This window comes from Trichechus manatus, unplaced genomic scaffold (assembly GCF_000243295.1).
Source record: "Trichechus manatus latirostris isolate Lorelei unplaced genomic scaffold, TriManLat1.0 scaffold00128, whole genome shotgun sequence".
In the NCBI taxonomy this organism is placed as follows: domain Eukaryota; kingdom Metazoa; phylum Chordata; class Mammalia; order Sirenia; family Trichechidae; genus Trichechus; species Trichechus manatus.
In genome coordinates, this window is record NW_004444064.1 from 7,168,661 (window position 1) to 7,181,139 (window position 12,479).

The following is a 12,479-nucleotide window of genomic DNA, read 5'->3' on the forward strand; positions in this document are numbered from 1 at the left end:
CCACATTTCCCCCATGAAGGGCCTAACAGAGCTTTGCTCTCATATGTATTTGCCATGGAAATGGCTAGCAGGATAAAACTGTCTAAGACAGTGTCTAACAGTAGGAAAGATGAAGCCAAAGGTCCCAATTTCCTGGGGGAGAGGAGAGACGGGCAGCTGGTTGCGTTCCTCCTCATAGGCTCCCAGACTCAGATTCTCAGAATGTGTGAAAGTCACTTCCATGTCCATTTTGGGGAGGAGAAGATGCTTTTGCTCAGGGTAGGTGTCTCCTCCTTTGCCCTCCCCGCAGTGGGTATGAGCAGTTGTTAACACAACTGCACTTTATCAGGCCATCTCCTGCCATGAATCACTCCGGCAGTGAGTATAACATTTGCACTGGCAGGAGGCCCTCACCGATACCACTACGGACTGGCTTAAGGTCACATCTCAGTAGACTCCCATGAGATAAGGGAGGGAGGGTGTTCTGAATCTCAAATCCCTCAGCCAAGATGACTACATAGCATGGCATTTTTCTCTATCAGCAAACTTGTTGGTTTTTTTTATCGCTATAGTTTAAGTGAAAGTTTACAATTCAAGTTAGTCTCTCATACAAAAATTTATACATACATCATGTGGCACTAATTGCTCTCCCTATACCGTGACAGCACACTCCTCCTTTCCATCCCTGATTTCCCGTGTCCATTCAACCAGCTCCTGACCCTTTCTGCCTTCTCATCTCACCTCTGGACAGGAGCTGCCCATTTAGTCTCATGTATCTACTTGAGCTAAGAAGCACACTCTGCAGGAGTATCATTTTATGTCCCACAGTCCAGTCCAATCTTTCTCTGAAGAGTTGGCCACTGGAATGGTTTTAGTTCTGGGTCGACAGACAGTCTGGGGGCCATGCTTTCTGGGGTTCATCCAGTCTCAGTCAGACCATTAAGTCTGGTCTTTTTACTAGAATTTGAGTTCTGCACCCCACCTTTCCCCCGCTCCATCAGGGACTCTCTGTTGTGTTCCCTGCCAGGGCGGTCATCGATTTTGCTTTCACATGTTTAGGGAACACCTTTTAATCAGCAGAGATTACTTGGCATGGAGGACGGCTGAACCTCCTTAGGCAAATGTTATCTAACACTCTTTAAGCAAATAGAGGCTGCGGTATAAAATCAAGGGCTCCCACAGATTCTCATCCTTGACTTGCCGTCTCTTTGGAGCAGAGAGCAAGAAGGCAAAGCCACCATGGAGCACAAAGTCGTCTTCGTCCTGGCCATTGTCCTCACGCTGGCCCTCAGCACGCTGTCGGAGACCCTGGCTGGTAAGACGCTCCTCACCCTGCTTCTTGCTCTAGGTCAAGGTTGGCCTCTATCAGGAGTCACTGCTGGACAATAGCTGGTTCTGAGTGCCTGCTTTTGTTCTAGGCCCTTGTACCACCAGTTGCCGTGGAGTTGATCTGGACTCATGGTGACCCCATGTATGTCAGAGTAGAGCTGTGTCCATAGGTTTGTTTCTTCTTTTTTTTTTTCTTTCATGGAGATCAAAGTTTATTAGTGGCCACCACAGGCTGGTGAGAGGCAAAGGGAAAGGAAGACATGATGCCTAGGGAACACTGAGCTTCTGTTAAGGGCAATGGAAAAATTCGGCAGTGGTTAACGATGATAGTTGAATAATACAATGAACGTAATCAATGTCACTGAACTGTACAACAGTGAAGATTGCAGAAACAGCAATGTCTTGTTACTTATATATTTGTTGTTGTTAAGGCTCCATGGGGGTTCTTTAAGGCTGGCTTTTCAGAGTAGCTCACAAAGCCTTTCTTCTGAGGCACTTCTGGGTGGACTTGAACCTCCAAACATTTGGTTAACAGCTGAGCGTGTTAGTTATTTGTGCCACCCAGGGTCTAAGCACTTGGAAGTATATCCTATTTTACAGGAAAAGCTAAAGCTGGTGGAGAACAGAACCAGGATGAGAGAGTCCCATGGAGACCTTTGAGAAATGCTACAAGAAAATCAATGCCGTAGGTTGATAGCCATCTTCCAGATTAACGCTAGAATATTATGATGTTCTTAAGTGTCATGTTTTCAAGGGGAATCTTTGGCGTGGGGAATAAAAATAGCTTTTTCAAATGCCCCAGCCAAAGCTCAGCCCAAGGTGTGGACTCACCCAAGGTCCTCACGGATATGTCGAAGCGCCTCTTCCATTGATGGGCCTCTTTGAAACCCTCTCTGGTAGGGTCTGTCACCCTTGGGCTCCGTGTTCTGGAGAGACAAAGCCACTTCTCCCATTGGCTCACCTCCCATCAGCACCTTTGTTATTTGTGCCGTCCAGCTTTTCCTGGTGGCGCAGATCCTTCCAGAGAATTGGGCAAGTGGGGCAGGGTGGTGCTCTATTGTTTCATTTGAATGTGTTTTTGCCTCAATTCCCTTATCTGGGATCAATAATCTGCCTTATAAGGTTGTCAAGACAATTAAACATGTCGATGTTTGCGAAAAGTGCTTTGCCACCTTCCAACTACTAAATAAATATTATTATTGTTAGACACATTTTTAAACCTGGGGTGGGAGATGGAAGGAAGAATTTTCCAGTTTTCAAAATAAGTTTCCATAACAGATTTGAGAAAGAGCTAGAGAGTGGCTTCCCTTGGACACCTTCAAACTACCTCGTGGTGAATGAGATATGGGCTGGGGTGGTGAGGAGGGTGGGTTTGGGCAGTAGGAAGACAGAAGGCATCAAGTCATAGCTTTGAAGTCTCCAGAAGCCTATGGCAAGGAAGAGCGAGTGGCCTTTGAAACCAGAGGAGGAAATTGCTTTTGTGTTGAGGGTGAACCAAGTGTGAGGTCGCTGCTCCCAGACCCCTCCCCAGGCTTCTCTCCCTCCCCCCTTGCCTCCTGCACTCCAGTACCAGCTCGGCCCACTGCACTGTGCAGCTCAAGGGGCCACAGCCCACCCCCTCCCACAAGTCAGGACAAGACCACTCATCACAGGCTGGGTGCTGGCCCACCCACTTGCCCCTGTCCTCTAGCCCAAGGGATATTTCTTTTGGGTCATGCAGAGTCAGTAATCCTGCTACAGTGGAAATCTAGAAAACATCAATTACAAGTGTAGCCCACAAATGAAATAATTTCCAAGGAGTTCCATTATGAGACAGTAAAGGGGTGCACAAGACAGGACCGTGTAGTAGACAGAACCATCGGTCTGGAAATCTTTAATGCCTCCTTAGGAATACCAACTGGGAGGGAGTCTGGTTACTCCAGCAAGGCCCCCTCCCCACCCCCTATCGCTGCCCCATCTCACTCCTTGTAAGGAGGGAGAGGAATGGAGAATGCTGAAGCCAAGCACTTACTCCCCTAGCCCCTGGTAATCTTCACAACTGCCCTATGGGTAGGCTAATGGGCATCTTCCTTTTATGAATGGGGAATGAGACTCTGGGAGGTTGGTGCCTCACAGAGGCTACCAGCTAGGGGGAGATGGATCCAGATCTTTCCTTCTTCAAAGAGAGTTTGAGCCAAGCCCCAGACATCAAAGCTGACTGGCGGAGAGCATCTCGGGCCGTGGACTCAGCAGATAGATCGCTATGTCTGGACCATTCTTTCTGCATTTAACTAGAAACAAACGTAGCCATCCTGACTTCCCAGTTTAGGAAAATAGCATCCCACAGCTATCTATTTTTGAAAGATTGTTTTTTTTTTTTCGTAGTACCTGATGCCCCAGGTCAAGGTGAGCCCCCCTGCCCATCCTGACCTCTGTCCAGCCCTGCCTTTCCTGTTCTCTTTGCCTTCTGCATAGACTACTTTACTGCTCCCATTCCTGTAATATCAGTGCTCCCAAGACCTTGCTCCTCCACTCTCTTCTCTTCCTGTTCTTCACCCAGCGATGAACTCTGACCTGGAAGCAGAGTCCTCAGCTCATGTACCATCAGGCCTCTCCTGAGCCCTTACTGGACTCCCCACTAGGATGTCTTCAAGAGCGCCCCCCAACTCGGTGTGCCCTGACTGAGCTCTACCGTCCCTCCAAGTCTCCATGACCAAAGTAGAAGTTCTTCTAGACTCCTCTTTTGTTACTGGTCTCAACCAGTCCACTACTAGATCCTAAGGAGTTTACCTTCTTAGAGCTCTGGACTCTGGCCCCTGAATTCAGATTCTGGAGATCTTGCATCTAGATTATGTGAAATGTGATAGCTGGGTCTTGTCTCCTCCAAGTGTCCTCTCCTTTGGATCGCTTTATTCATCCCCCTTAGTAGCTTCCTTTGCTGTCAGGATGGAATCATCCACCCTAACCCTCAGCTCCTTCTCTTCCTATATCACTCCTCACCACCCCACACTCTGGCATCTTGACTGCAAATGGACTTGCACCTCCTTGAACACACCTTGCTCTTTGTCTTCAAGGCCTTTGAACACGCTGCTGTCTGTGCCTGGAACACTCACTGCCTCAGCCTCATCTGGCCAACCTCTTCCTACAGGAAGCCTTCCTTGCTTTGTTCAGCCTAGTAGTTAGTTGTCCCAGCTGGAGGTTCATATTGTCTCCTGAAATTACCCTTGTACACTGTGATGATCATACTGTTTTTGTTTGTTTTGTTTTTTAACGTTTACTTGGCTTTCTCCTTCATTTAGCTATTAGCTTCTTAACAACTTCCCTATTTTTAATTTCTGAGTCCCCAGTCCTTGTTTCACTACCTGGCACGAGGTCAATCCCTGAGTGACCTTCACTGTCTATTTTTGCTGTGCTATCTCCTGTTCTTAGCACACACCAACAGTGTTTAAAAAACAACAACAACAAAAAAAAAAAAACAACAAACAAACCTGTTGCCGTCGAGTCGATTCTGACTCATAGCAACCCTACAGGACAGAGTAGAACTGCCCTGTAGGGTTTAAAAGGAGCGGCTGGTGGATTCAAACTACCGACCTTTTTGTTAGCAGCTGAACTCTTAACCACTATGCCACAGGGTTTCCAATAGTGCTTAGTCAATATTTATTTATTAAGTGAATGTTATTGTTGATAGTTGCCATCAAGTTGGCTCCAACTCATGGTGACCTTATGTAGAACAGAACAGATCATTGCCTGATCTTACTCCATCTTCATGATTGTTGCTGTTTGGGTCCATTGCTTTGGCTATTGTGTCAATCCATTCCACTGAGGGTTTCCTTCATTTTTGCTGACTCTCTGCTTTGCCAAACGTGATGTCCTTTTCTAGCCATTGGTCCCTCCTGATGACGTGTCCTAAGTAAATGAGTCGAAGTTTTGTCATCTTCGATTCTAAGGAGCATTCTGGTTGTATTTCTTCTAAGACTGAATTGTTCATTCTTCTGGCAGTCCATGGTATATTCAATATTCCTTGCCAACACCACAGTTTGAATGCATCAATTCTTCTGGCTTCCATTTTCACTATCCAACCTGCGCATACATGTGAAGTGGTTGGAAAAACCATGGCTCGGGTCAGGTGCACATTTAGACAAACACAGAGTCAATAAAACTTCATAATTGTTTGTTGAAATTCATCGTGAATGGATAAATGATTTAGGTAGGTCCAAAGTTTATAAACTCTGGGGACTTTGCATTTTTCCTGAGCTCAAGTGTTTGAGCATCAGGAGATGAGGAAACCATCTCCTGCTTGCATCCTGAGCCCTGACTCCACCTGTGCCTGGCCAGGTGGTTGCTGATTTCATTGGAGAAGGAAACTGGGGTGGAGTGTGTATAGTAAGATCTAGGAATTCAGCCATGACTTACCTTTGCCTCTTGTCCGTATACTTTCAGACACGTGTGTCGTGCAGGCTCATCAAAGAAGTAATTGTGGCTACCCTGGTGTCACGCGTGAGGAGTGTCAAAGTAAAGGCTGCTGTTTTGATGACAAGATTGTTGGAGTCCCCTGGTGTTACTACCCCGCAGCTGTAGAAGAAGGTATGGCCACGACTAAGCTATGGGGTTTGAAGATCTGGAATTAGTGAGAAAAAAAGACACTGGGGACTAGGGGGGCCCTAATCAGCATCACCAGCTGTGTTTTTGCTCAGAATAATGGCCAAAGGATGGCTGTGAAGCAGTAGTTTAGCCTAAATCAGGCTGAATTCAGGTCTGGGGGATGGAAAGGTAGGGCCGAAAGATTGCTTGCCAAGGAACTCTATCTTTTCCCTGCTTCTTCTTCAGCTCTTTTAACCAAGAGCCTTGAAAGAATCATCCTTAGTTCTACTTAATAACTTGTTTGGGGTGGAAGTGGAAGAAATGCAATTAAAATATGAAGATGTTTTCTAAAGAACATTCTTATTGATACATCATAGTCAAATTCTCTGTAATTGGTTAAAAGTAAAAGAAAATACTTATTCTCACTGACCCATCTCTCCTTCTCCCACACCTCACCATTTTAGAGTGTGAGTTTTAGAAGGTTTCTTCAGGAAGCTGCTTGCACCATGACTCGGAATCCGTCCTCTGCACCTGGCCCTGGAACTCAGTCACCTCGTTGAGCAGACACGTCGGAAGTGCACCCAGAGCTTGGCAGTCTACTTCTGCACTCTGCCTTAGCTCACTTCTTAGATTGACTGCTCTGAATTTGAGTACTGAAAACTAGCCTAAAAATTAAAAGAGGTGAATGCTATTCTGTACTTTCATTCCTTTTTAAAAATATGAAATCTTTTCCTTCCTTTAAAAGAGAAGTGCAATATTTTCTTTTCTGGCTTCTTGTCATTGATTACACATTAATCGAGAGTCTCAAAGTTGAGATATGAGGGAGGGGAGGCGGGCAGAGCAGAAAGAGTGTGCTGTTTAAGTTGACTGGTAGATTTTAGTAGTAGGTATTGATGTCACAGCCCGTTAGGTTTCAGGCATTTCTGTGAGATTGCAAAGTCAAGAAAAGAGTCTAAGACCCTCTCTTGCCAAGTCATGAAAACAGGCTCTATCTGAGCTTCCTAGGGCTGCCATGACAAAATACCACAAAATGGGTAGCTTTAAAGAACAGAAATATACTTTCTCACAGTTTTGGAGGCCAGAAGTCCAAATCAGAATCTCGGCCATGTCAATTCCTTCTGTGTACTTTGAGAGAAGAACTGGTCCATGCCTCCGTCCTTGTTTCTGGTGGCTGCTGGCAGTTCTTGGCATTCTTTTGCTTGTAGATATCTCTTCACATGGAGTGTCCCCGCTATGCATGACCCTGCCTCCATGTCTGGTCTGTTTGCCTCTTCTCTAAGGCATCGCTCAAAAGGGATCAGGACTAGGACCAACCCTATCCCGGAATGACTTTGTTTAATTTAACTTTTGACAACAACTATAAAAAATCCTATTTCCCCAAACAAGGTCATAGTCACATGGAAAGGGGACTAGAACTCCAGCATACCTTTCTGGGGGATACAATTCAATCTATAACAGGCACGAACTCTACTAACATGCTTTACATATTTTTTGTGGATGCTCCAACAACCACGTATTAAAAATTACTTTTCAATTCCTTTACTTCCCCAAAATGGAAACTGGCATAAGAGATGATATCCGTAGCAAAATGTCTGAAACTGTTAATATTAAAAATTCCAGAGAATGGCATGTATTGACATCTCACCTAGCTCTGAATGAACTGAGAAACAGAACAAAAGGGAGAGATTCAGAGGCCGAATGTCACCTTATCAATTACCAAGGCAAACTGGAAGGACGTGGAGCCCAATGCGCTGGCCAGCTCCACTGGGAATGAAACAGGCTCCTCACCTGGGCGGGCAGTGGTAGACTGAGCAGCCCCTGCAGGGGGCAGAGCACATGTCAAGGGTCCCTACAGTGCCTTTGTGAGGATTAGAGCAGGGCGCTCCCCTCTGGACAGGCACAGCTCTGCTCCAGGGAGCTCCGCTAAGCAAGCTGAGTGCAAGCTGGATTCTTCCTCCACTCGTACCCCCACCCCCAAGTGTACCCCATGTACAATCTGCACAATTTCACATGGGGTCCCAGGAGCAGTGGTGAACCCCTGCTCTCTGCAGCCAGGCTGGTTCCCAAGAAGAAGAAGGGCGGTGCTGAGCTGTGTATGACCAGTCTTATCTTCTCAGATTTACCAGTCAGGTAAATCACTCCCCGACTCCTTGGCCACCAGAGTCAGTGAGTAAAGAGGCAGGAGAGGCCAGGCAATGCCCTCCACATGTAGGGGAACATCAGAAATGCGAAGGTGCCCCCACCCATGCACACAACAGCATATAGACGTGTTGCTATAATACCTATTATATACATGCTATGAGGCTCACACATGACTTCTATTACATCTCAAACGTGCAGAAAAATTAGTTTCTCTTTTTTATATACATTTCATCTGATCTTTCTCCCAGTCTCTACCTGCTAGGTAGAGGTAAAACTAAATCTGCTTTATTTACTTCAATCCTTTTAAGAATGCAGTTAATTATAATAATTACCACCGTGTTCGTAGCTAACAATCCTTGGGGGCGGGGTAACCGCTCAGCCAGTCTTATGTGGGCTGCAACCCCCTTTCTGGCTCCTTTCTATTTCTGGGCACATGGGGAAGGGGCTCATGTGGCTTCAGGGCTGTGGAGCAGAGGAGTTCTCCGGTCTACATCGAGTCCTTTGCATTTTCGCTGGCCCGGCGGTGGAGTGGAGGTTGAGCATCCTGAGAGTCTGGTTGGCCTGGTCCCCTGTCCTTTTTCTCCCATAGTTTCCAAGCATTGGAAAGGTGGACTTTCCCCCATGGCATATTGTAGCTGACCTGTTTCCTGGGTACTCAACATCTTTTCCCTCCCTTCTTTCTTACCTAATGTTCACTCCATAAAGAATGGAGAAAATGCTCAGTTTCCTAGCCTTTCTTTAAGCTCCAGTCTTGCCCATGAGACAGAAGGGGGCATGTACTTGAAGGCTTTAGGGAAAGATTTTTTTCCCTCCCTGAGAAAAAGAGTGCCTTCTGGCTGCCCTGGCCAGTCCTGCATCCTGCCTTTGGTTGAGGTAGGACAAGGGTGCCTTGTGGTACTTCAGGCAGCCATCCTGTGATAATGAGGAAAAGTCTTATCATGGCTGAGCTGCTGATTTAACCCAGCATCAACCACCTGCAGACTTTTTGTTAACTAAACCCCAGTCTCCTATGGTTGGGTTTTCTGTTATGTAGCAATAAGAATTACCCTTGTTGTTGGTTGGCTTTGCGTCAGCTCCGACTCATGGCAACCCCATGCACAACAGAACAAATCATTGCCCAGTCCTGTGCCATCTTCACAACCGATCATTGGTCTGCTTGAGTCTATTGTTGCAGCCACCATATATTCTGAGTGCCTTCCAACCTCGCGGGGGCTCATCTTCCAGAACTATATTGGACAATATCTTGTTGTGATCTATAGTGTTTTCATTAGCTAATCTTCAGGCCTTTCTTTCCTAGTCTGTCTTAATCTGGAAGCTCCACTGAAACCTGCCCGCCATGGGTGACCCTGATGGTCAGCATCACAGCAACATGCAAGCCACCACAGTATGCCACACTGACAAACATGGGGTGGAGAAGCATCCTTCCCAAGGTCCATGTCCTCCCTCTACCGTAGAGCAGTGAGCCCCTTGGCTCAGCCACCGTCGGCAGGACAACTCCTCTAAAGTAAGGGGAAAGTCCTTAAGATGGGTCCTCCAGGTTGGATCTTTGGTCTGTTAAAAGGATTGGGGCAATTCATTCTCTCCACCACACCTGGTATTTTACCTGAATTTCTCACTAGTCATGAAGTCCCCTCCCTCTCTGGCCCTGAAGCCATCAGCCTCAAGACTTGACTTCAGGAGTGAACAGCTACAAAGGTCAATGAGTGTGGGGAGAATTAGAAGGCATCACTTTCAGTTTGCACAAGAGGGCAGTGGTGGTTCAGCGGTAGACTTCTCGCCTTCCATGCGGGAGACCCGGGTTCGATTCCTGGCCAAAGCACCACGTGTGCAACCACCACCTGTCTGTCAGTGGAGGCTTGTGTGTTGCTGTGGTGCTGAACAGGTTTCCGCAGAACTTCCAAACTAAGGTGTACTAGAAAGAAAGACCTGACGATCTATTTCTGAAAATCAGCCATTGAAAACCCCATGGATGACAGCAGTCCAATCTGCAACTGATCATGGGGTTGACACAGGGCCAAGCAACATTTCCTTCCACTGCGCGTGGGGTTGCCGTGAGCTGAGGGCTGACACGATGGCAGCTAACATAACATAACCCATTCATTTGCAAAAGCAACTCCATTATAAATGATACCTCATCCCTATCATCTTCATTCTATAAGTGAGGAAGTGGTGCTGAGGAATGTTTAATAATTTGCCTAAAGGAGCAAACACACAAATCAGACTGCCACATCAGATGCCCATGAATCAGAAATCTTTCCTGAATAAAAAAAAAAAAAAAAAAACATCGCTGTCAAGTCAACTCTAACTCATAGTGACCCTATAGGACAGAGAAGAACTGCCCCATAGAGTTTCCAAGGAGTGGCTGGTGGATTTGAACTGCCAACCTTTTGGTTAGCAGCTGTAGCTCTTAACCACTACGCCACCAGGGTTTCTTCCTGAATCAAGGTGTGCTAATAATCCCAAGGGTGCAGGCAACTGAGAAGTTCAAACAAAGCAGAGAGATGACTCGAGCATCAAGGGTGATACCCAAGATTTGTCCTTCCTGTGTCAGAGATGCCCTTCTAGCCACCCAAAATAGATGAGGCCTCCAGATGAGGCTCACGTCTCAGGGAGAGGTTAATCAGGAAACGTCTCCACTTGGTCACCTGGACAGCTGTAGAAGTGACGTTTTCCAGGAAGCCATGGCACATAGGTTCTGGACTTACTTGCTTCATGTATTCCTTCGGCCAGGGCGAAGCCTACTAAGGGCAGTCACTAGACAAGTGACTTCCTAGAAAATGCCATTGGACTGTGGACCCAAGATCCAGTTGATAAGGAGATTAGGTGGGGTCACCTCCCTTTATTTCCCCTAAAATGCCTAGCAGTAACAGGAATAAATGGTTCCTAGGTGGCACAAATGGTCCTCCCTCCCATCGCATTGCACAGAATGACATCATTAAGCTCCCTGCACTGTTTACTGCACACCTTCTGTGGGGGTCCACCCCCAAGACACTTTGATCTGTGGATCCCCCATGGAGACACGAGGCCTCCTCCATGATCACCAGGGCAGGGAAGAGAGACTGGGGACCTCTGCAGGGGTGTCTCTGCTTCTGCCCACAAGAGTCACACATCCCTTCGTTCACCTGTCCCGGTTGGCACATTTCACCTGGTCCACCTCCCCTGGGTGCCCAGGAAAAAGGTGGACAAAAGAGGGTTTGGTGACTGCACTGCATGGGGGGCTCTGCCAGGCCGACCTCCTGGAGCATCATTGAATTACATCAAAGCACATCGAAATCCAGAAAGATTCCAACATTGGAATGCAATTGTTGGGAAGAGAGAGCGAGTGCTTGAGGGGGGTGCCATGTGGGGAAAACCCAGCAGAGGCAAATGTTAGTGTAGCCTGGCCATGCAGGGACTCTGGAAAACACACACAGGTCTAAGAAGGACGAGAAAACGGTTTGCTGGGACTCCTTGGAATATCTCCTGCGATGCCTACAGGATTCACTAAAGCTTTGGGAGTCAGTCTACAGCCACTGCATTCTGCACGTGATAGAAGCAGAGGGAGCCCGTGTGGATTTGGGGGCTGGAGGAGGATGGAGGACAGACAGCATCGGGGGACATGCCCCTTTCTTCTGTGTTTCGTGCCAAGATGGCTGTGAGATGAAAGATGGGGAGGAGATGGGTGGAGGCAGAATGAGACAAGATCCCAAGTAGTGAAATGGTTTCCCCCTCACGGCCCAGGCACATCAAGAAAGCATTGCAACCGGGGGCAGTTTTACACGTCCTTCTGGCATGTGCTGGGGAGATGTGGAAGCTCCGGGGCTTCAAGGAGAATTTTCTGCAGGGCAGAGGCTGTTATTGAGAAAGAGATACAAGCTCTTTGCTTTGTCAGGAGGCCGATTAGCCTTGTCGTTTGAGGTGTGTCTGCAGCGATACAGGGAAAGGGAGGTAGACAGACATGGTGTAAGTGTGCATGTGTGTGTTGTGTATATGTGTGTGTGTGTTGGGGGGCAGGATGGAAGAGAAGAAGTGAACAGTGAGGTCTTTACACTGACTTCCCATGAGCCTGCCACCCTGACTGCTTCTAGAAATCCCAACCCACCTTGCACCAGTGACCACCTGAGTCTCCACCCTTCCAAGGCAAACCTTCATCACCTCCTGCCAACCCTATCCCCACTTCACCTCCACCTCAGATGCCAATGACAGCTATCACAGAGGCCCCTGGGGAGGGGACATGCAGCCCTGGGGGTGTTTTAACACAGAATCTCAGGTGGGCTTCATAGGAGTCTGTGATGAGGATGCCCCCACCCGCCCCATCCCTCTACTGTTATGAATCAGTGGGCGAGGAAGTTAGGGGAGGGACAGCAGAGCTGATCATATATTTTTTTTGTCAGTCTGGCCAGTGGTTTGTCGATTTCGTTGATTCTTTCAAAGAACCAACTTTTGGTTTTGTTGATTCTTTCTATTGTTTTTCTGTTCTCTATTTCATT

General features: G+C 47.3%; 1 protein-coding gene across 1 annotated transcript in view; it reads left to right on the plus strand.

The window, feature by feature from the left end:
• Window positions 1–1,218: 1,218 nt before the first annotated feature.
• Window positions 1,219–12,479, plus strand: part of LOC101348634 (putative gastrointestinal growth factor xP4) — a 32,019-nt gene continuing 20,758 nt past the window's right edge. Inside the window, exons 1-2 of the mRNA XM_004384870.2 lie at window positions 1,219–1,294; window positions 5,728–5,871. Coding sequence (XP_004384927.2) covers window positions 1,219–1,294; window positions 5,728–5,871 — 220 coding nt within the window. The remainder of the gene's footprint in view (window positions 1,295–5,727; window positions 5,872–12,479) is intronic.